General features: G+C 43.9%; 1 protein-coding gene across 2 annotated transcripts in view; it reads left to right on the top strand.

Moving 5' to 3' along the window:
• Positions 1–20,927, top strand: part of LOC110157786 (glutamate receptor 2-like) — a 28,656-nt gene extending 7,729 nt beyond the window's left edge. The window contains exons 3-18 of one of the 2 annotated variants that reach the window (XM_020922169.2): positions 547–668; positions 2,010–2,084; positions 2,281–2,334; positions 3,353–3,511; positions 4,550–4,717; positions 4,852–4,956; positions 5,660–5,767; positions 5,838–5,901; positions 6,755–6,897; positions 8,554–8,769; positions 12,633–12,787; positions 15,356–15,554; positions 16,155–16,402; positions 18,863–18,977; positions 19,756–19,890; positions 20,826–20,927. In XM_020922169.2, coding sequence (XP_020777828.1) covers positions 547–668; positions 2,010–2,084; positions 2,281–2,334; positions 3,353–3,511; positions 4,550–4,717; positions 4,852–4,956; positions 5,660–5,767; positions 5,838–5,901; positions 6,755–6,897; positions 8,554–8,769; positions 12,633–12,787; positions 15,356–15,554; positions 16,155–16,402; positions 18,863–18,977; positions 19,756–19,890; positions 20,826–20,927 — 2,168 coding nt within the window. Of the gene's footprint in view, positions 1–546; positions 669–2,009; positions 2,085–2,280; positions 2,335–3,352; positions 3,512–4,549; positions 4,718–4,851; positions 4,957–5,659; positions 5,768–5,837; positions 5,902–6,754; positions 6,898–8,553; positions 8,770–12,632; positions 12,788–15,355; positions 15,555–16,154; positions 16,403–18,225; positions 18,341–18,862; positions 18,978–19,755; positions 19,891–20,825 lie in introns of both variants that reach the window. The other variant, XM_055157985.1, reaches the window with a different exon arrangement.
• Positions 20,928–21,334: the final 407 nt, after the last annotated feature.

Raw genomic sequence — 21,334 nt, 5'->3', positions numbered from 1 at the left:
ACAGGATGACTGAATGTTCACCTGTCTTCTACCTGTTAGCCAATCATAGCCTGCTCCTTGTGTCTTCATATAAATGCACTCTCTCAGCAGCAGCAAAACCATTAGCCTCCTCAGCCTCTCCATCTCATCCTCTTCACTTCATTAGCAGTTTATTCCAAGTACATCATTGTCTGTCTTCAATGTCATTGTGTGTCTTCATTGTCATGAATATTCTTTGGGAGTTAAAGGTAACTTGAGGCATTCCTCTGTCTGTCTGAAGCTGTGGGCCTCAAGTTAGACTTTAATCTAAGCTTTGTTTAAACACAATCAGAGCAAAAAAATAAAAAAAATAATAATAAAATAACCTAGCCCTGGTAAACTGATTTGAGCTTTTAAACTAAGCTGTAGAAATATATATTTTTTTCTTTATTCTTTCTTTATTTATTTTTGTAGTATATTTCCATGGTAACTAACCCCAATCAGAAGACAAACAACAAAGAACTGGCACAGATGACAACAGAATAAAACACTTGTAAATAGAAACAGATCATTTTTTGCTGTGTTTAGGGCTGTCCACGCTGCAGGTCATACTGGACACTGCCGCAGAGAAGAAGTGGGTTGTCACGGCGATAAATGTGGGCGAGCTGAAAGACGAGAGGAAAGACGAAGCATACCGCTCACTCTTCCAGGTCAGGCTCATATTATTTAAATTTTTTTTTAACAAATTGCAGCATATTTCTGCCACCCTCCCACGTGACAACGAACTAAAGTTGCTACAATGATGACGCGGCAGATACACCTATGACATGTTTGAAAACGCTTCACACCTGCTAAGCTCATTGTTTTACACTGCAGTTACATGATATAATAAGTTTATCTACTAGTGTTTATTAAAACTTTACCAATCAGTAATGTTCAGCTGATGTTGACGTGGTGCTTGAGCTTCATGCTCCTCAAAGTCCTCATCTGATTCCGGGTCCAACACATGCGGCTGAATGCGCTGTATCTCCATGATGAATAAAAGTTTATTCCTGCCGCTATCAGGGTCACGCCTGTCTCCCCCTCCCTCCCTGAGATGGGCAGAGGAAGGGCGGCTCACTCATCGCCTACGTCACGTTTGGAGGGCGGAGCCTGTGCTTTCTCAGGACGGGCGGGGGGAGGAGCAATAGTTGACCTTTCATAGTTCCTGGTCTGTGACTGTCGCCAAGAAATCAGTAAGATTTCAGAACTATTGTGTAATGGATGTTCCAAAACCCAAATTGTGCTTGTTTATGTGCAGAAGATGCAAGGTGAAAAGAGTTATTTTACATGAGACCTTTAAACAAGCAATAAAACTAGTAAAGCTCTCAAGCCAAAGTGCTGATCCATGTATGCTCATTTATTAAGATGGACAGAGTTCTTACATTTGTTAGTCATGAAATGTTTGAGAGTGAATTTATGCTTTTGTTATCGTTAGCCCTGTGCATCCAGTAGCATAACAGAGCCTGACAGAACAGTTATAACAGTGGGAACTGGTGAATATTAAACTTTATCAATATACAGGGCACAGACATGTTGGATTTTCTGGTTCTGAAATGCATGGGTGTACCAGTGTGAATCTACAAGGATGGCCTGAGCTGGAGAATTTTCTGGGGAAACCTGAGTTCTCAGAGGAAACCCTCGCAGACACAGGGAGAAACATGCAAACTTGCACAAAAAGGCGCAGTCCAAGTGACTGCACCTTTACATCTGCAGTCCCCAGGGAGGTGCACACACCAAATAATGTAATGTAATGTTATAACATGTAATATATAGTACATTAATTACATTCCTATTTTACTTAATAGAAAATTCTGTAAAATACACAGTTAAAGGTTACAATTTCTAATACATTACCCAGGGTAATAAGTTCAAATCTGGTTAGATTATGATGCTGGTTCAGATTTGGTCCATGTTTAGTCAAGGTCTGGTCCAGGTCTACTTCATAGTAAACCCAGGTGTGTCCAGTGGATGTAGTCATGTCCATGCTGCTGACCTTCCCTCTGTTTCAGGACCTGGAGATCCGCAAAGAGCGGCGCATCATCCTGGACTGTGAGCAGGACAAGGTCAAAGACATCCTGGAGCAGGTGAGTCTGAGCACAGTCATAGGGCCAGTCTGCTGCTTCATATGTGCCAGTGGGCAAGACACATATAACCCATGTCTCGTCCAGGGTCTGTGCTCACTGCTGTGTGAATGAAAATGCTCTAAATACAAGTGAAAAAAAGCTTAATTGAAAGTTAAGGTTTTTCTTGTTTTTTTTTTTTTTTTTATCATTTCCACAGGTGATCACCATTGGGAGACATGTCAAAGGATACCACTACATTATTGGCAACCTGGTAGGATAATGCACTATATGCATACTTGTCTGTCAAATTTAGAAGCCTTCTAACCAAAGTGAAAGGCCCCTCTAATCTGAGGAGCACTGCTTTTATTTGCATGTTGTTATTGTTGAAATATGACCTAACATGGAGTCAGAATGTTTTAAGTTTTAAGTAAGCACAGAGCATTGGGAGGGAATCGATGTAAACAGACATTTTCAGTGTACTCATGCATTAAATGAATAGTGTTACTCAAATATGCAGGAATCGACTGAATTACAGCTGATGAAGGAACACAGTTACAACATGGTTAAAAGCTCATAAATGTTGATTTTATTTCATATTTACCCATTTAAAAAGTAAACATACATTCTAACGAGTCAGCCTAGTTGCACCCCCTGCTTGTCAGAAAAGTTACATAGTTGACCTTTAGGTGTTTGGAGGACTCCAAGAAATAGAACAGGCCAGAATATAAATCTAGACACGCCCTTAACCTCAAAGTAGAAGGATCATATTAAGATGAATAAAGTGTCAAGTTTAGTGTCAAGCAAATCGTGTCAAGTTTTGATGATTCTCTCCTTTTTACTTAATTTTATGGGATAATATCCATTGAAATATAAATGATATTTTTACACCAATCAAGAAGCAGTTTGTGTAGAAAAGTTGAAAAATGTATACAAAATTCCAGGAAGTAGAGAGCTCTAAACACACTAATGACATCACACAAGGGAGAATACTATCCAAAAGTTCAGTACAATTTATACTTACAAAACACATATGTTGGATATTTGATTTCAACAAAATAAAAGTGCTTTCTTATCTTTTAATTTGTCAATTCACAATTTCTGTGACATTAGAGGAGTTTGGGCATACTGTACTACATGGTTGCTTGGTAACAGTTATGGAATTCCCTAGTGTGATTTCATGATTTCCATCTTGGAAATAATATTTTCAACCTAAAAAATTAAGAAAAAGTTTTAAAATTTTTAGTAAAAGTCCTAGGCACTTGACATGACTTCTGTACGGGTTTGAATAGGGCTTCTTGGATGGAGACCTGTCTAAGATCCAGTATGGAGGAGCCAATGTGTCCGGCTTTCAGATTGTGGACTTTGATGACCCTGTGGTGGCCAAGTTTGACCAGAGATGGGAGGCTCTGGAGGAGAAGGAATACCCAGGAGCAGATGCACGCATCCGGGTGAGTGCTCAGGCTGCATGGCCTGGAGAAGAGACGCTTTTTTCTTAAATGATATTGAACGAGTGTCAACAGACTTGGCACAGATGTTATGATCCATCTATATGCCCTCTCACCAAGAAGACCCTCAGTGAACAGCAACTGGAAACATCTGTGAGGCCAAATTGCTGCATCATGAAGGTCTTATGTACTTTTCATACAGAGCAGAATGACTTTACTTTGGTATAAAATTACTGCTGATAATACTCCAGTCGACATATAATGAATAAAATATATATTTTAACTGTGATTGGTTATGTCGTCTCATAAAAATGTAGTCTCATAAACAGCTTTAGCTTTACCTTTTTACCAGAAGTGTAGTGTTAAATTGAATTTACACATGGTTGAGTAATCCTGCCTTTAAACTGTCTCCTCCCCCCACAAAGGTTCGTCAGTGTTTTTAATATTATATATAATATAATATATACTCCGTGGTTAGAGCACTCATCCAGCAACTGGAAGCTTAGAAGATTCAAACCTGCTCGGGCCTAGTTTTATTGTTGTGTACTTAGGCAAGATACTTCATCCCTTGATTGTGTATTATGTGGTATATGCGTGTGTGATGGTGGTGGTCTGTGGGGCCCATGGTGCAGATTGACAGCCTTGTTTCTGTCAGTCTGCCCCAGGGCAGCTGTGGCAAACAATAGAAGCTCATCACCACTGAGTGTGGAGTGAATGAAGAATGCTCTGTAACGAAGAGCCATTTGAGTTCAATCTGTAACACAGGATAGTTTTTAGCCTTATCTAAACTGCTTTACTCATCAGTGCTACGTGAAACACTTGGGTGACCAAAGGCATTTTTAAAACACTGAATAATAAATATATTTGGCCTCTTCCATCTTTTCTATTCTCAAGTAGAGATTCTGCAGTCTGCAGCTGCTTTGATTAAATATTGTTTTATGGTGGGAATACATGAAAGAAATGTTTATTTGTTTCACTGTTAATGGAGAAATTAAACAGAGGCCACACTGAACGTTCTTCACGTGTGTGTTCTTGTTCCAGTACACATCAGCTCTGACCTATGACGCGGTGCATGTGATGACTGAGGCCTTCCGCTACCTCTACAAACAGAGGATTGACATGAACCGGCGTGGTAACACCGGGGACTGCCTGGCCAACCCGGCGGTGCCCTGGGCCCAGGGCGTGGAGATCGAGCGTGCACTCAAACAGGTGAGGGCTGGGGCCAACATCACCGTGGAGTTAAGATCATTTTCCTTATATAAAACAAAAACAGAAGAGCACAGCGTCTGAATTGGAGTACACAAAGTGTGTGCAAACCTGTGTGTGGCTGTGTGTGTGCACAGGTACGAGTGGATGGACTCACAGGGAAGATACAGTTTGATCTGCATGGCCGAAGAGTCAACTACTCAGTGACCATCATGGAGCTGAAGAACAACGGCCCCGTCAAGGTACACACATTTACACATGCACACACATACACACACATTTACACATGCACACACATACACACACATTTACACATGCACACACACACACACACACACACACACATATACGTATATATATATATATATATATATATATATATATATATATATATATATATAAAAACAAAAACCTGTGTAGGCGTGTGTGTGTGTGTATATATATATATATATATATATATACACACACACACACACACACACACGCCTACACAGGTTTTTGTTTTTTGGACAGTGCAGAGATATTGACTTACATGTATTTCTTGGAGAGATACTCATGGGGAGTTTTGGGGTCACTTATCATCCCTGCACTGCATTGACTGAAATATACAGTAGATCAGAGTCCAGGTTCATTCAACACAAACAGTTTTCTCAGTCCTTGATGTTGGAACATCCTGTTTGAAAGATATTCTTTTCTGTAACAATGTTCAGTGAAAGATGATTAAACAGTACTTAGTAACAATCTGAATACTCTAACACATTGCCTACTAACATGTTACTCCCAACTTTTCTAGAAGATCTAGAACTTGTCATGCTTGGAAAAAGCAACTCCCTTAAAAAACATTACACACTGACATAAACTAATGTGAAAATAACATTCAAAATTTAATTTATTTTATTTTGTTCATTGATATCTGATTCAACATATGCTCCGTTTGGGCACCAGATTGGTTATTGGAACGAGCTTGACAAGATGGTGGTGACCAAGTCAGACTTGTACCCCAATGACACCATGGGGATGGAGAACAAGACCGTGATCGTGACCACCATTCTGGTAAGATCTAAGGGTTTACAAACTCCAAAGACAGATCCTGGAACATGCTTTAACCACTGTGCGTGTGCAGGAGGCTCCCTACGTCATGCTCAAGAAGAACGCAGAGCTCTTCCAGGACAATGAACGCTACGAGGGTAAACGGCATTATTCTTTCTTCTAGCCATAGTGTTGTCACGATACTAAAATATCAAACTCCATTTTGATTCTAAGGAATAGACTCTATACTCAAACAAACAAACAAATAAACAAAACACTCCTTTAGACAATAGAATGTAATATTCAACATTCAAGTGCTTTCTTTTATATTACCATGAAATCTTATATTTGTGTAATCCCTCAGCCGTCCAGGTATATGTGCTCATATACTCGTTCTGATACAGTTTTTTTTAGTATTGATACCTGCTCAAATCTATCTAGTTTCAATTCTAGTTTTAGTATTGAAAATCTGTCCCTCCGTCCTCCTCATCTGGGAGTACAACATCATCACATTTTAGAATCTGAAAACTACCTTTTTGATATTTTTAATATGGGAAAGAGAGACAGATACTTTTTAGATCCTGGGGGAATTTCAAGTTATGCTGCAGCAAACAGTTGCTGTTTTTCCTCAACATTTCACTTCTCAGTTGCCTTTGAGTCTCAGTCAAAGGATTAACAGGAGGACTGGTCGGGTAGGGTCAGCAGATCTGTGTCAGAGCTGTTTGAGGAGAAAAGTCAGAAGTGTCTGTCCTCTGTGTCCTGCAGCATAACAGCAGAGGCCACGGAAACCCAGGTGAACACAACAGGGAAGACCTCACTCTGCTTTTTTGTTTCTGTAAAAATGTATAAAAGAAAATGTGTCTTTTACTTATTTTAAGTACAGCAGCCAGTGGCATCTACCAGTAAAACAAATGAGCTGTAACATCTGTGACTGACTGTTAGAGAGCCCAGTGCCCATGCAGAGTCTGGCTGTGGCATGCCACTAGCCTGGCTGCTCTCTCTCTCTTCCAGGTTATTGTGTTGACTTGGCTGCGGAGATTGCCAAGCACTGTGGCATCCGTTACCAACTGCGCATCGTGGGGGATGGCAAGTACGGGGCCCGCGACGCAGAGACTAAAATCTGGAACGGAATGGTCGGGGAGCTGGTGTATGGGGTAAGGGAGTGACATAAGCCTGCACATTCTACATTCACACATGCACAGTTCCAGAATATTACCGAGACTGCCCTATTCACACAGAGCCTGGTCTTTGTCTCTCTGCACTTTCTCATAGAGCAGTGAGCTGCACATTCAGCTGAATTGAATGAGAGTGAATTGTAATCAAGGAAACCAAAGCATTGGTCTGGACAATTTTCTAGCTTTACTCATAGTCACACTTAAGTCTTCCAAGCATATTCTCAGGAATTTACCCAGGAAATTGCGAGATTAAAAATGCAGAGAAATCAGTTCTGGCTTTGTTCAAACATGACCCTGTTCTGGCAAAATGCCTGTACACTCCTGGGTCAGGCTGCATGTGTGAATGGGGCTATAGATTCAGACAGAGGGCATTCATTGAGTAATGTCCTACTTAATATTTTCACAACAATATATCACACCTTGTACATTTTCAGTAGCATTATTTGCTGTTCATTTAGTAAGAGTTAATGTGCAGTTTTGTCTAAAACTGAGTGTGTGCTGCCTTCATAGGTTCAAGCAACACTTGGAGATTTTAATCCATGCTTTCATCACTCCCACTCTCCCCTTTAGTCCTCTATGCACTGCCCCACCTTCCCCCTCACTCTCCCCTTTGGTCCTCCAGACCCTGCCTCCCCTTTCCCTTCATTCTCCTCTTTAGTCTTCAAGACCCTGCCCCACCTTCCCCCTCACGCTCCCCTTTAGTCCTCCAGGCCCTGCCGCCCATTCCCCCTCACTATCCCCTTTAGTCCTCCAGACCCTGCCTCCTCTTCCCTCTCATTTTCCCCTTTAGTCCTCCATACACTGCCCCTCCTCCCTCTCACGCTCCCCTTTAGTCCTCCAGGCTCTGCCGCCCATTCCCCCTCACTCTCCCCTTTAGTCCTCCAGACCCTGCCCCCCCTTCCCCCTCACTCTCCCCTTTAGTCCTCTAGACCCTGTTGCCCATTCTCCCTCACTCTCCCCTTTAATCCTCCAGACCCTGTTGCCCATTCTCCCTCACTCTCCCCTTTAGTCCTCCAGACCCTGCCGCCCGTTCCCCCTCATTCTCCCCTTTAGTCCTCCAGAACCTGCCCCCCCTTCCTCCTCATTTTTCCCCTTTAGTCCTCCAGACCTTGCCCCCCCTCCCCCTCACTCTCCCCTTTGGTCCTCCAGACCCTGCTGCCCATTCCGCCTCACTCTCCCCTTTAGTCCTCCAGACCCTGCCCCCCCTCACTCTCCCCTTTAGTCCTCCATACACTGCCCCTCCTCCCCCTCACTCTCCCCTTTAGTCCTCCATACACTGCCCCTCCTCACTCTCTCCTTTAGTCCTCCAGACCCTGCCCCCCTCACTCTCCCCTTTAGTCCTCCATACACTGCCCCTCCTCCCCTCACTCTCCCCTTTAGTCCTCCATACACTGCTCCTCCTCCCCCTCACTCTCCCCTTTAGTTCTCCAGACCCCACCCTTCCTCCCCCCTCACTCTCCCCTTTAGTCCTCCAGACCCCACCCTTCCTCCCCCCCTCACTCTCCCCTTTAGTCCTGCACACACTGCCCAGTTAAACAGTTAATTTGGACTGTGGCTCTGGCCAGACTTTAGGTCTTTAGTTCTGCTTTAAACCATGTGAAGAGGTTCTTTCTGACCTGCCTGTCTCCTGCACAGAAAGCGGACATTGCTATAGCTCCTCTGACCATTACGCTGGTGCGGGAGGAGGTCATCGACTTCTCTAAGCCCTTCATGTCCCTGGGCATCTCCATCATGATCAAGAAGCCCCAGAAGTCCAAACCAGGCGTCTTCTCGTTCCTCGACCCTCTGGCCTACGAGATCTGGATGTGCATAGTATTCGCCTACATTGGAGTGAGCGTGGTGCTGTTTCTGGTGAGCACAGGCCTGGACTCATCAGAGTGTGTATGGAGTGGTAAAGAGTAGGGCTGGGCGATATGGATCAAAAAATATATCTCGATATATTTTGCTATATCTCGATATACGATATATATCTCGATATATGTTCAAGAAAAAATAACCCCCTAAAACTGAAAACTTGCAAAAACTAATCTGCCAAATTCCACAAGGTCCTTTTTTTAGTGTAAGAGGTTGACAGTTCATATAGGAACATTTAAGATTACAAAAAACCCTAATTACATAAATAATAATTTAACTGTAAAATAAAAGAAATAATACATATTTCCTTCTTTTCATTCATAAATAAACCAACTCAACACAAGCTCATCTTTGCATTAACTCTGTTATCCAAACCATAACCATAACCATGAGCTCATTTAGCAGAAGAAGTTCAGGATGTTCCTTATTTCAATAGATCCATGTTATTATCCAACAGTAAGGAGCTCTGAGGTTTCCCACAATCCACTGCAGATCAAACCCAACGTTTCCAAACACTATTGTACAAGTGACACTGCAGCAGATTATTAATTAAAATCTTCTGCATAAATAAACTTTACATTACTAAACTTTACAATACATAAAGCATAACGACTCTAGAGCGTCATCAGCCCGTTTGCGATAATAATGTGTTTAATGCAGTTCTGTGCACGTGTGTTTACATTTTACAGAAACGAAACTTAAGCGCATGGCTCATTTGCATAAACAGCACTTTTCATGCAGCTCAGCTCGTTTAGCTTCTTTCGGGCTAAAGGACGCGACTCGGTGGAATATGAGGATGTGCTGCTGATGGTTTTGTCTGTAAATGGTGGAAAATGTTCGTGGTGCTTGAAGCTTTTCACTGGCACCAACTTTCGGCGTTCACGGCGAGTGAAGTGACGAGTGAAGGAGACACGAGCGAACAAAATCAGTGAGGCGGGGGCGCGCGGGCGACGAGAGAGAAGACAAACAAGTGAAACGGCAAAATCAGAATTGAATATAAGCATTATATCGATATATACGATATGTCAGAATTCATATCGAGTTTAAAAACTATCTCGATATATTTAAAATATCGATATATCGCCCACCCCTAGTAAAGAGTGTGTATGGAGTGGTATAGAGTGTGTATGGAGTGGTAAAGAGTGTATATGGAGTGGTAAAGAGTGGTGGTAAAGAGTGGTAAAGAGTGTGTATGGAGTGGTATAGAGTGTGTATGGAGTGGTATGAGTGTGTATGGAGTGGTAGAGTGTGTATGGAGTGGTAAAGAGTGTGTATGGAGTGGTAAGAGTGTGTATGGAGTGGTAAAGAGTGTGTATGGAGTGGTATAGAGTGTGTATGGAGTGGTATAGAGTGTGTATGGAGTGGTAAAGAGTGTGTATGGAGTGGTATAGAGTGTGTATGGAGTGGTATAGAGTGTGTATGGAGTGGTATGAGTGTGTATGGAGTGGTATGAGTGTGTATGGAGTGGTATAGAGTGTGTATGGAGTGGTAAAGAGTGTGTATGGAAGAGTGTGTATGTGGTATAGGTGTGTATGGAGAGTATGGTTTAGTATGGTTGTATGGAGTGTATAGTGGGTGTAAGTGTGAGTGTTTAAGAGTGTGTATGGAGTGGTATAGTCCTGTTTTAGAGTGGTTTGGACCTGGTTTAGTCCTGGTTTAGTGGTTTCTGGTTTTAGTCCTGGTTTTAGTGTGTAGTGGAGTGGTTTAGAGTCCTGGTTTTTAGAGTGGTTGGTCCTGGTTTTAGTGGTTATGGTGTGTTGGAGTCCTGGTTTAGAGTGGTGTTATGGAGTTTTTAGTCTGTGTTTAGATGTGTTTAGTGTTTTGGTGAGTGGTTTAGTCCTGGTTAGTCCTGGTTTTTTAGAGTGGTAGGTTAGTGTTTTAAGACCTGGTTTAGTTAGTCCTGTTTTAGTCCTGGTTTAGTTTTAGAGTTGTTAGTTATTTCCTGGTTTTAGTCCTGGTTTTAGACTTTGGTTTTAGTCCTGGTTTAGTCCTGGTTTTAGTCCTGGTTAGAATCCTGTTTTAGACCTGGTTTTAGTCCTGTTTTTAGTCCTGGTTTAGTCCTGTTTTGACCTGGTTTAGACCTGGTTTAGTCCTGTTTTGGTTTAGTCCTGGTTTTAGACCTGTTTTAGTCCTGGTTTAGACCTGGTTTTAGTCCTGGTTTAGATCCTGGTTTAAGTCCCTGGTTTTAGTCCTGGTTTTAGTCCTGTTTAGACCTGGTTTAAGTGGTTTAGTCCTGGTTTAGAGAGACCTGGTTTTAGTCCTGGTTTTAGTCCTGGTTTTAGTCCTGGTTTAGACCTGTTTTCCTGGTTTAGACCTGGTTGTAGTCCTGGTTTAGACCTGGTTTTAGTCCTGGTTTTTTAGTCCTGGTTTTAGTGGTTTTAGTCCTGGTTTAGTCCTGGTTTAGACCTCCTGGTTAGTCCTGGTTTATTGGTTTAGAAGTTGTTTTAGTTTAGTCCTGGTGAATGTTTAGCCTGAATTAGTCCTGAAATCAAAAACCTGTTTAATAGTGGTAACCAATTAATTCCAGCAATGAAATCAATGTAATCCATTAATTTCAACAAAGTAACTGTAATCCAATTACCACTCACTGAAACAGTAACTGTAACTGAACACAGTTACTCATCATTTGTACTCTGATTACGTAGCTCCAGTACATGTAATCTGTTACTCCCCAACACTGGATTTGGATATCGTTACATCCCTACTATTTAGTGCTTTTAACAACTCTCAGACCAGTGCAGTTTTGCTATAACAGTAGAATTAATCTAATTCTAACTAGTATGCTAACACATACTTCCTGATTAATGGACAGTAAACAAACAGCAGGCATATTTTGACCTCAGGGATACACATGTAGCTGCTTAGACAATATATACTGATATTTGTACTGGGGCATATTCAGTGTTGTGGAGTAACAGATTACATGTACATGAGTTACGTAATCAGAGTACAAATGATGAGTAACTGTATTCAGTTACAGTTACTGTTTCAGTGAGTGGTAATTGGATTACTGTTACTTTGTTGAAATAAAGGGATTATATGGTGGTATTTTCCTGATTTTTACATTTTGGGCTAAACCAGGACTTAAACCAGGACTAAACCAGGAATAAACCAGGATTAAACTAGAACTAAACCCGGACCTGAGCCAGAATTAAACTAGGACTAAACTAAAACTAAACCAGGACTAAAAACCAGAACTAAAATAGGACTAAACCAGGACTAAAACCAGAACTAAAATAGGACTAAACCAGGACTAAAAACCAGAACTAAAATAGGACTAAACCAGGACTAAAACCAGAACTAAAATAGGACTAAACTAGGACTAAACCAGAACTAAACTAGGACTAAACTAGGACTAAACCAGGTCTAAAACCAAAAATAAATTAGGACTAAACCAGGACTAACACCAGAACTAAACTAGGACTAAACCAGGACTAAAACCAGGACTAAACCAGGTCTAAAACCAAAAATAAATTAGGACTAAACCAGGAGTAACACCAGAACTAAACTAGGACTAAACTAGAACTAAACTAGGACTAAACCAGGATTAAAACCAGGACTAAACTAAAAAGCATGACAGTATCAAGTAATCCAAAGTATTCAGATTATGTTACTCACTTTAAGTAATTTAATGGATTACATTACAAACTACATTTTGGTGTGTGTAATCTGTAATCTGTAGGGGAATACATTTTAAAAATAACCTTCCCAATACTGGACATATTTTACTCAAATACATGGACAGGCCATTTTAGGTTTTTGTTACCTTTTGGATAGTTCTGAATCTGAACACATAAGAAGACTAGCTGTATCATTCATTCATTCATGCATTCATTTGAACAGCTCCTTGTGTCCTGCAGGTTTCTCGCTTTAGCCCATATGAGTGGACCCTGGAGGAGCCTGAAGATGGCGCTCTACCCCTCACCACAGAATCCACCAATGAGTTTGGCATCTTCAACTCACTGTGGTTCTCTCTGGGGGCCTTCATGCGCCAGGGCTGCGACATCTCACCCAGGTACGCAACAGGCCGCTCTCCTCACCGTATCTTCACCGCATTAAAGATACATGTGCAGGCAGATGAGGAGAGAGAGGAGCATAGGAGGAACATACAGGATGAATAATTGATCCAGAGTCCTCAAGGCTTCTCATGTGCAAGCAGGGTGTACGTGTAATGCACCAGAGCAGAGGAGCCCATGTCCCCTAGGCATCCTTGAGGGGAGAGGGCCACGAGCAACAGAGCGCTCGTCCCCATCTGAAGTCCTCCCTCAATGCACTAAGATGCCACACCATATTCTAAAGAACACATAGGATGCATTCTTGTGGCTTTAATTCCCTTTTAAAGATGCTTTTGGTCACGTTGGGATAAGTATTTCACATTTTCTAACTTTAAATCTCTTAAAGTCTCCATTTGGAAGATATACTTCAAATTTCTTTGTTTAAGCATTGGAGTTCCATCTAACTGTGTGTGTGTGTGTGTGTGTGTGTGTGTGTGTGTGTGTGTGTGTGTGTGTGTGTGTGCGTGCGTGCGTGCGTGCGTGCGTGTGTGCGTGTGTGTGTGGGTCTGTGTGGGTGTGTGTGGGTGTGTGTGTGGGTCAGTGTGTGTGTGTGTGGGTCTGTGTGGGTCAGTGTGGGTGTGTGTGAGTCTGTGTGGGTCTGTGTGGGTGTGTGTGAGTGTGTGTGGGTGTGTGTGGGTCTGTGTGGGTGTGTGTGTGGGTCAGTGTGTGTGTGTGTGGGTCTGTGTGTGTGTGTGTGTGTGTGTGTGTGTGTGTGGGTGTGTGTGGGGTCAGTGTGGGTCAGTGTGGGTCTGTGTGGGTCTGTGTGGGTGTGTGTGTGGTGTGTGTGGGTCTGTGTGGGTGTGTGTGTGTGTGTGGGTCTGTGTGGTGTGTGTGGGTCTGTGTGGGTCAGTGTGGGTCTGTGTGGGTGTGTGTGGGTCTGTGTGGGTCAGTGTGGGTCTGTGTGGGTCTGTTTGGGTCAGTGTGGGTCTGTGTGGGTGTGTGTGGGTCTGTGTGGGGGTGTGTGTGGGTGTGTGTGGGTCTGTGTGGGTCTGTTTGGGTCAGTGTGGGTCTGTGTGGGTGTGTGTGGGTCTGTGTGGGTCAGTGTGGGTCAGTGTGGGTCAGTGTGTGTGGTCTGTGTGGGTCTGTGTGGGCGAGTGTGTGGGTGTGTGTGGGTCTGTGTGGGTGTGTGTGGGTGTGTGTGGGTGTGTGTGGGTCAGTGTGGGTCAGTGTGGGTCAGTGTGGGTCTGTGTGGGTCTGTGTGGGCGAGTGTGTGGGTGTGTGTGGGTCTGTGTGAGTGTGTGTGGGTGTGTGTGGGTCAGTGTGGGTCAGTGTGGGTCAGTGTGGGTCAGTGTGGGCGAGTGTGTGGGTCTGTGTGGGTCTGTGTGGGTGTGTGTGGGTGTGTGTGGGTCAGTGTGGGTCAGTGTGGGTCAGTGTGGGTCTGTGTGGGTCTGTGTGGGATGTGTGGGTGTGTGTGGTCTGTGTGGTGTGTGTGGGTGTGTGTGGGTCTGTGTGGGTCTGTGTGGGCGAGTGTGTGGGTCTGTGGGGTCTGTGTGGGTCTGTGTGGGTCTGTGTGGGTGTGTGTGGTGTGTGTGGGTGTGTGTGGGTCAGTGTGGGTCAGTGTGGGTCTGTGTGGGTCTGTGTGGGCGAGTGTGTGGGTCTGTGTGGGTCTGTGTGGGTCTGTGTGGGTGTGTGTGGGTGTGTGTGGGTCAGTGTGGGTCTGTGTGGGTCTGTGTGGGCGAGTGTGTGGGTGTGTGTGGGTCTGTGTGGGTGTGTGTGGGTGTGTGTGGGTCTGTGTGGGTCTGTGTGGAGCAGGTCTGTGTGGAGCCAGTCTGTCTCCCTCCAACACAGTTGTGTTTCCTAAACAGAACTCATGTTTATTCATAAGTAAAATCAAAATCACATTTCAATTATATTCATAATCATTAGACTGACTGCACCTTTACCCCATGTTTTAATTGTTGTAATGCCCTGGGTTTGGCTCAAGTTAGATGATAAATAGGAAATAGCAGAAGTTGCCATAGCTGGAAATATAGCGTTTTTTTCACAAGGTCAAGTCAGCTTTTGGTGAGAAATGATTATGTTCATATCTGCTTTTTATTGTCTTGAGGCTGTGTTCTCTCTGGACATCTTGTTTCTTGTGTAGCCATGTTAGCTGTATCATGCTGAGCCCTTGCTGGCCACACTGGCCTCATTTGGGAGTTGTTTCTGTACGTCCAGAGTCCACCTTGGACTCCTCAAATAGAGCGGTATGGTTTGCTTTAGAGAGTATTTTACGCCTATACTGATTTGCTCCAAAGCAAACGAGTGGAAATGAGGCTTATAATAATAGAGTCATGTGTTTGTTGTGAACACAGTTGACCACAGAATAAGTTCAGTGACTGTGCAGGGGCTTAAAAACTCCCTAGGAGAAGTCCAGAGTTTTATCTGTGATGCAAAAATCCATGCAAAATGACAACAGCATTTTTGAAAAATGCTCATGAAATCCTGTCTCCTCATGTAGTGTGACATCCAATAGTCTTTTAAACCAAACATGCAGTATACAGCAGGTCCCACATAGACACACATGCTTCTCTGTGTCCCCCCTGCAGGTCTCTGTCAGGGCGCATTGTGGGCGGAGTCTGGTGGTTCTTCACACTCATCATCATTTCATCGTACACGGCTAACCTGGCAGCCTTCCTCACTGTAGAGAGGATGGTGTCACCCATCGAGAGCGCAGAAGACCTGGCCAAGCAGACAGAGATCGCCTATGGAACACTGGACTCAGGATCCACCAAAGAGTTCTTCAGGGTCAGTAAAATGGGCCTAATATAAAGTGTATTCAAGGGAAGCTGAGAAGTTATTCTATCCCTGCCAAGTTATGAAAAAAGCTTCCAATTAGTAATAATTAATAAGTCATTTATAAATAACATTTCTAAGATGTGCTCCTGGTGCTCAAAGGGTGAACAGCACCAGGTTTCTCAGAGAGATACCACAGTAAACAAACATTGCCTTTTGATACAGTATTAAGTTGCTATAGATAATAATATCATATGTTTCAGCTCAGTAGTCCCCCCCCCCTCCCCCGCGTGACTCAGTTCATTTGAATAATGACAAGTTGTGATGTAAATTTTTGTTCTTATGTTTGTGTATATTTATGGAGAATGTCATGTGGGAGCATGGGGGACATAGACTTGTGGAGCATTGGACAGAATTATTTTGTTAACTGTAAAGAGGGTTTGAATAGGGCACATGCATGGGTCATGTATAAAACCTCTTCACACATGGTTTTGATGAGAGAACAATGCGACAACATGGAAACAGAAAGGTCCAAAACGTTGATTTTACCCCATCTTTGAAAGGATGGTCCTACAGAATGTGATATAAGTTGTAATGCTGTTCTGCTCACAGCGCTCGAAGATCGCCCTGTTTGATAAGATGTGGCAGTACATGAAGTCTGCAGAGCCCTCTGTGTTTGTGAAGAAGACTTCAGAGGGCGTGCAGCGTGTGAGGAAGTCCAAAGGGAAGTACGCCTACCTGCTGGAGTCCACCATGAACGAGTACATCGAGCAGAGGAAGCCTTGTGACACCATGAAAGTGGGCGGCAACCTGGACTCCAAAGGCTACGGCATCGCCACGCCCAAGGCATCGCCATTAAGGTGGGTGGATCAGTATAACAATGCTAGCCAGCCCAAAGCCATGTACCATTCACTTAGGCAAGCTGCTGCAGAGCATACTGCCCCTCTCCTTATTCCAAATCAAAGAAAGCTTATTCAAGAGTAATGCAGGCCCATTGGCCACATAGAGGTGGTGAGGGCCAGAGTGTGCACTCTGGACAAGCTACCCAAGAAGGAGAGCCCTTCTGGGGCACAGGACGGGCAGTATGTCAGTGGCTGAATGGGGCATGGCCGCTAAAGTGGTTGTTATAATTATCCACCTACCCTGATGACCTCTTGTGGTTTGTATGGTCCATGGTGACCTCCTCTGACCCAGGTGAGAGGCGGCTACTCCGACCAACTCTCTAACACTTTGAGTTCAATGTAAAACTGACAAAGACAAGTCATTATAGCAACCCATACCTCTTTAATTGACTAGGATAGAACAGGCCCTTCCAAACTCTCTAACCTCACACACAGTGAACACTGTGCTTGACTTTCTCAGTTTTACTTAATATGAACTGAACGTGAACATGTTTTCTGGTTATGTTCACATCAGGCCTTTGGCTAGTATCCCAATAGAACAAGCTACATCATCAGATCACCGTCTGAGCTAAGCAGAGGGTGGGTCTGACCACCTGATCTGTGCTAATACAATTGTCATAGCCCAGAGTGTGCATAAGCAATGTCACCAAGCCCGCAGTGAACAGGGCCCAGTGTGAACAAGGCCTGGTGTGATTCAGATGTGTTCTTCTTCAGTGATGAGCCAGTCAGATTACAGAGCTCTCTGAACCTCCTGTACACTTCAGTCATGGGCTCCAGCTACAACAAAGTCTACTGCATCCCTCCACTGAGGACTGCAGACTGCCGTGCGTTGACTTGAAGTAGTCTTATGGCAGACCCTTATTCTGCGCAGCCCCACAGCTGCTGCTGTGGAGCCCTTGTAAACTGAGGCTACACTCTTCAGCACATGTGTAGCCCTTCAGTCATACATCTGTTTTTTCCTATGTGCTTCCTCATGTGACCATCGAAGCACAGCTCAGACAGTCTCAGATCTGCCTTAATCAGGGGTCTGCAACCTTTGGCTTCCAAAACTTCACAATTCAAATAACAGAATAAAATATATTACCTGCCCACAGCACACAGTCTACTTCGTGGTTCCTCTGTGCATGTAACTGCCTGGAGGCTAAAATATAAGAGTCACACATGAAGGTTGCAGACGTCTGGTCTGTGCAGATGACAGGCTTAGTCAGATGCTGTTTGATGTTCAGTGCAGCTTCACTTTTTCTGCTGAACCTTGTTTATATCTGCTCATGTCTTTTCTCTCATGTCTAACACCTTGTTCTCATTTCTTCTGTGTGGGTGTGGGGGCCTCAACATGGGCAGGGTGAGTGTGCTTCCTAATCATGGTCGGGATCATACGGTGTTTTACTTAATATACTTCAATATTATTCCTCACGGTGAGGCCAGGTAATCTTCATAACTTTATTCTCTGGTGGAAGGTGAGGTCCGGTGGTGGGTGGGATCTGCTGATGTTTGGGTTCTGACATTGTTCTCTCTAAGAGTGGTCAGGTGATGACGGACCGATGATGGGCGGGGTCTGTCAGTGGGAGGCGGGGTCTGTCAGTGGGAGGTGGGGTCTGACAGTAGGAGGAGTCTGGCGGGTGTAGAGTCTGTCAGTGGGAGGAGTCTTTTTGGGGCAGGGTCTGTCAGTGGGTGGAGTCTGTGGGTGTGCGGGTGTCGTAGGGTGTGTCCTCTCTTTGCAGGTCCTGCTTGCGTGCCTCCTGGCTAAGCCCTGGCCTCTAACAGCCCCTGTGTTCATGTAGAAATGCGGTGAACCTGGCGGTGTTAAAGTTGAACGAACAGGGGCTTCTGGACAAACTGAAAAACAAGTGGTGGTATGACAAGGGCGAGTGCGGCAGCGGAGGAGGGGAGAGCAAGGCAAGCACACACACGCACATGCGCTGTGCACAGGGAGCAGCACACAGCCACACGCTCACTGGTTCTATTCCCACAAGAGCCTCCCATGAGCCAGCCATGGGGCGAGCATGGCCAGTGCTGCTCTCTAGACCCTGTATGGTGGAGCTTCCTGTTTGGTTGAGGTCAGGGTTCAGGTGCAGGGGTCATGTCAGGGTCAGGTGACCTCACACCAGATGGCAGCACCCCCTGTAGGCGATGCTGTGAATGAAGAGTTTGTGCGAAAGCCAAACTCATTCATTCAGGGCTCCCTCATGATATTTCAGCTGCCAATGAATCTGCAGGTATCGAGTAGCACTTCTCATTCTCTTGTAGGACAACTTTTATCAACTGAAAGTCCAAATGAACATCAACCAATATAATTTTCACAAACAACTATATGAGCTGGCCATTTCGTATAAATTCACAGAGAATTAGAAGTGCTCCCTTCACTAATAACATAAGATAACATTGATAACGATGTTATTTATGTTATTCCTATTAAAGAGTGCCAGTAAACCTTGCCGTATTGAAACTGAATGAGCAAGGAACCCTAGACAAGATGAAAAACAAGTGGTGGTACGATAAAGGCGAGTGTGGCTTCAAGGACTCCACTAATAAGGTTAGTTTAATGTCTGTACAGTCTGAACACACATAACCCAGGCATAGACCACAGATACTGTAGGAGCACATGTCTGTCTGTGTCCATGTGTGTCCTGTGCCCATGTGCAATACACCTCGTAGACACCAGGTTAGATTCTCACACTACTGACTCATGTTACAACATTTCATCGTAAAAATTGCTGGAGTTTTGAATAGTTTACTTTGTGCAAGTCCAGTAATCCAGCACATACTGTTTCTTCCTCTCAAATCACTTGCACTGTGCCTTTAAAGAAGACATGTTATGCTTATTTCTGATGCTTACTTATAAACTTTAACATTATGTAGACTGTAATTTTACTTTCCGCTCATTATAAACAACAGTACTGATTTACAATGACTTAATAATAGAAGTGGGACCACTGACATCCCTTTGAAACTCCAGAACGACGCTGACGCTGTTCTATACAGGGATATGGTAATTCAATTCAATACATGGATGTATGTAAGTATGACTTCCACTCAACAACAGAAGAAGTAGTGGTTGTGGAAGAAGTAGTGGTTGTGGTAGTAGCTGTAGTAGTAGAATTAGTATTAGTATTTTTAGCAGTAGTAGTAGTAGTCAAATAGTCAGATTTACTGGTTGCACCTTAGGAGTCAGAGAAGTATTTTCACAGTCTGTTTGGTGTTCTCTGTGTGTAGTCCTACTGGTGTATGTAAGTGTTTGTGGGGAGTATCGTCTCTTTAAATCTCTTCTCCTTGGCCTGGTTGAGTGGACTGACTGGTTGCTGTGCCTGCAGGAGAAGACCAGCGCCCTGTCCCTCAGTAACGTGGCAGGGGTCTTCTACATCCTGGTGGGGGGACTAGGGCTGGCCATGATGGTGGCTCTGGTGGAGTTCTGTTACAAAAGTCGTGCAGAGGCCAAGAAAATGAAAGTATGTTCCTCACTTCATCACCCATCTTGATAATCAACACACCCATGACATCTGCTACTGGCTTTACCCATCCACATTCATTCTGAGCAGAGTATTAGGCTCAGAGCTCACACAGGCACATACTAGTGTAGTGGTGTGTCTTAAAAATTTAGGAGAATCTCTGGTAGAGGGCCATAAACAGGACCATGAACGCTTGTATTCATCATAGGCTTCTGAAAATGTGCTGTTTAAATCCATTTTGTATTTTCAAACCATCTTAAACTCTTACTCTTTGCAAATGTGTGTGCTATTGTATCACATGTGCAACATCCCCAGTGTGATGTCACTGCAAAGTATCACTTATCTCTTATCCTGGCTGTAAAACCACAGCCTCTGGGTCCTGGAGCTGCGCTCTGAGGCCCTACTTTCCGATGCCTGCCCTCTAAAGCAAACTTTTTCCATTCACATCTCTGTCATACGTCTTCCACAAGTCCAGTGTTCAGAAGATCTGCTCCTCAGAACCCACAGAGAGGGGCTGTGCCTCCATCTGCTGCCTTCACTCCGTACATCTAACCATCACGTCACTTATACCATGGTCACCTGCGGCCAGAGAACCAGTGATACCATCAGCAAACATAGTAACATTTATTTGCCTGGATATGACTATTACCAAATGATTTAGCATCCTGTTAGCTAGATTTAACTACTTACTAGTATCTGGTATCCATAACACCCAGAGCTGAGGATGCACTGATTTGTTTGGTCTGAAGACCCACCTCCTCCGAGCTCCTCGTGGACCATGGTATAAGTACAGGACATGAGCCATGCATCATTGCTCTGCTCTGGGAGACTGACGTGGTCTTTATTTCTTCATGAAGGTTGTAGCCAACACTCTGACGTCCCCCCAGCACACAGGGAACTACACACACCCCATGTCCTCTCCTCCTCCTCCTCAGCACGCTCCCAACTACAGCCTGGTGTCCCCCAGCCACCTGCCCACCTACACCACCTATAAGGAGGGCTACAACGTGTACGCCATTGACAGTGTGAAGATCTAAGCGGGTAGGACTGTGGCGATGGATGGCCTACCTCCTCTGCTCACTCATAAGCACCATGAAGTTTCATCAGGGAGTAGGCCTGGAGCAGGAGGGAAGGGATTACTGCAGTACAGATAAAGATGGATAATCTACCTGGGTTAAAGAATTAAGAACACAGCTAATGGCAAAATTTTGATTTATTTTGTTCATTTGGCCTAAAATTGTTTTACCTTTCTCAACGCATTTCTGCTTCTTTGAATTAATAAAAGTGTTGAGAGTTTAGTTTAAAATAAATTCAACAGTAATAGGTATTTCTTCATTACTTTTTCTTCTTTATTTCTTTCTTCTTTATTTCATGTTTACCAGGGCTGTCCACACAAAAGTAGTGTAGAGATCCTGAGAGTGATGCTGCCCCTGTGTGTGATACA

The sequence above is a fragment of the Boleophthalmus pectinirostris genome, unplaced genomic scaffold (genome assembly GCF_026225935.1).
Source record: "Boleophthalmus pectinirostris isolate CB_2022bp ecotype Guang Dong unplaced genomic scaffold, ASM2622593v1 HiC_scaffold_22, whole genome shotgun sequence".
NCBI classification, from domain to species: domain Eukaryota; kingdom Metazoa; phylum Chordata; class Actinopteri; order Gobiiformes; family Gobiidae; genus Boleophthalmus; species Boleophthalmus pectinirostris.
Note: the sequence above shows the minus strand (reverse complement) of the source record. Positions and strands in the feature narration are given on the sequence as shown.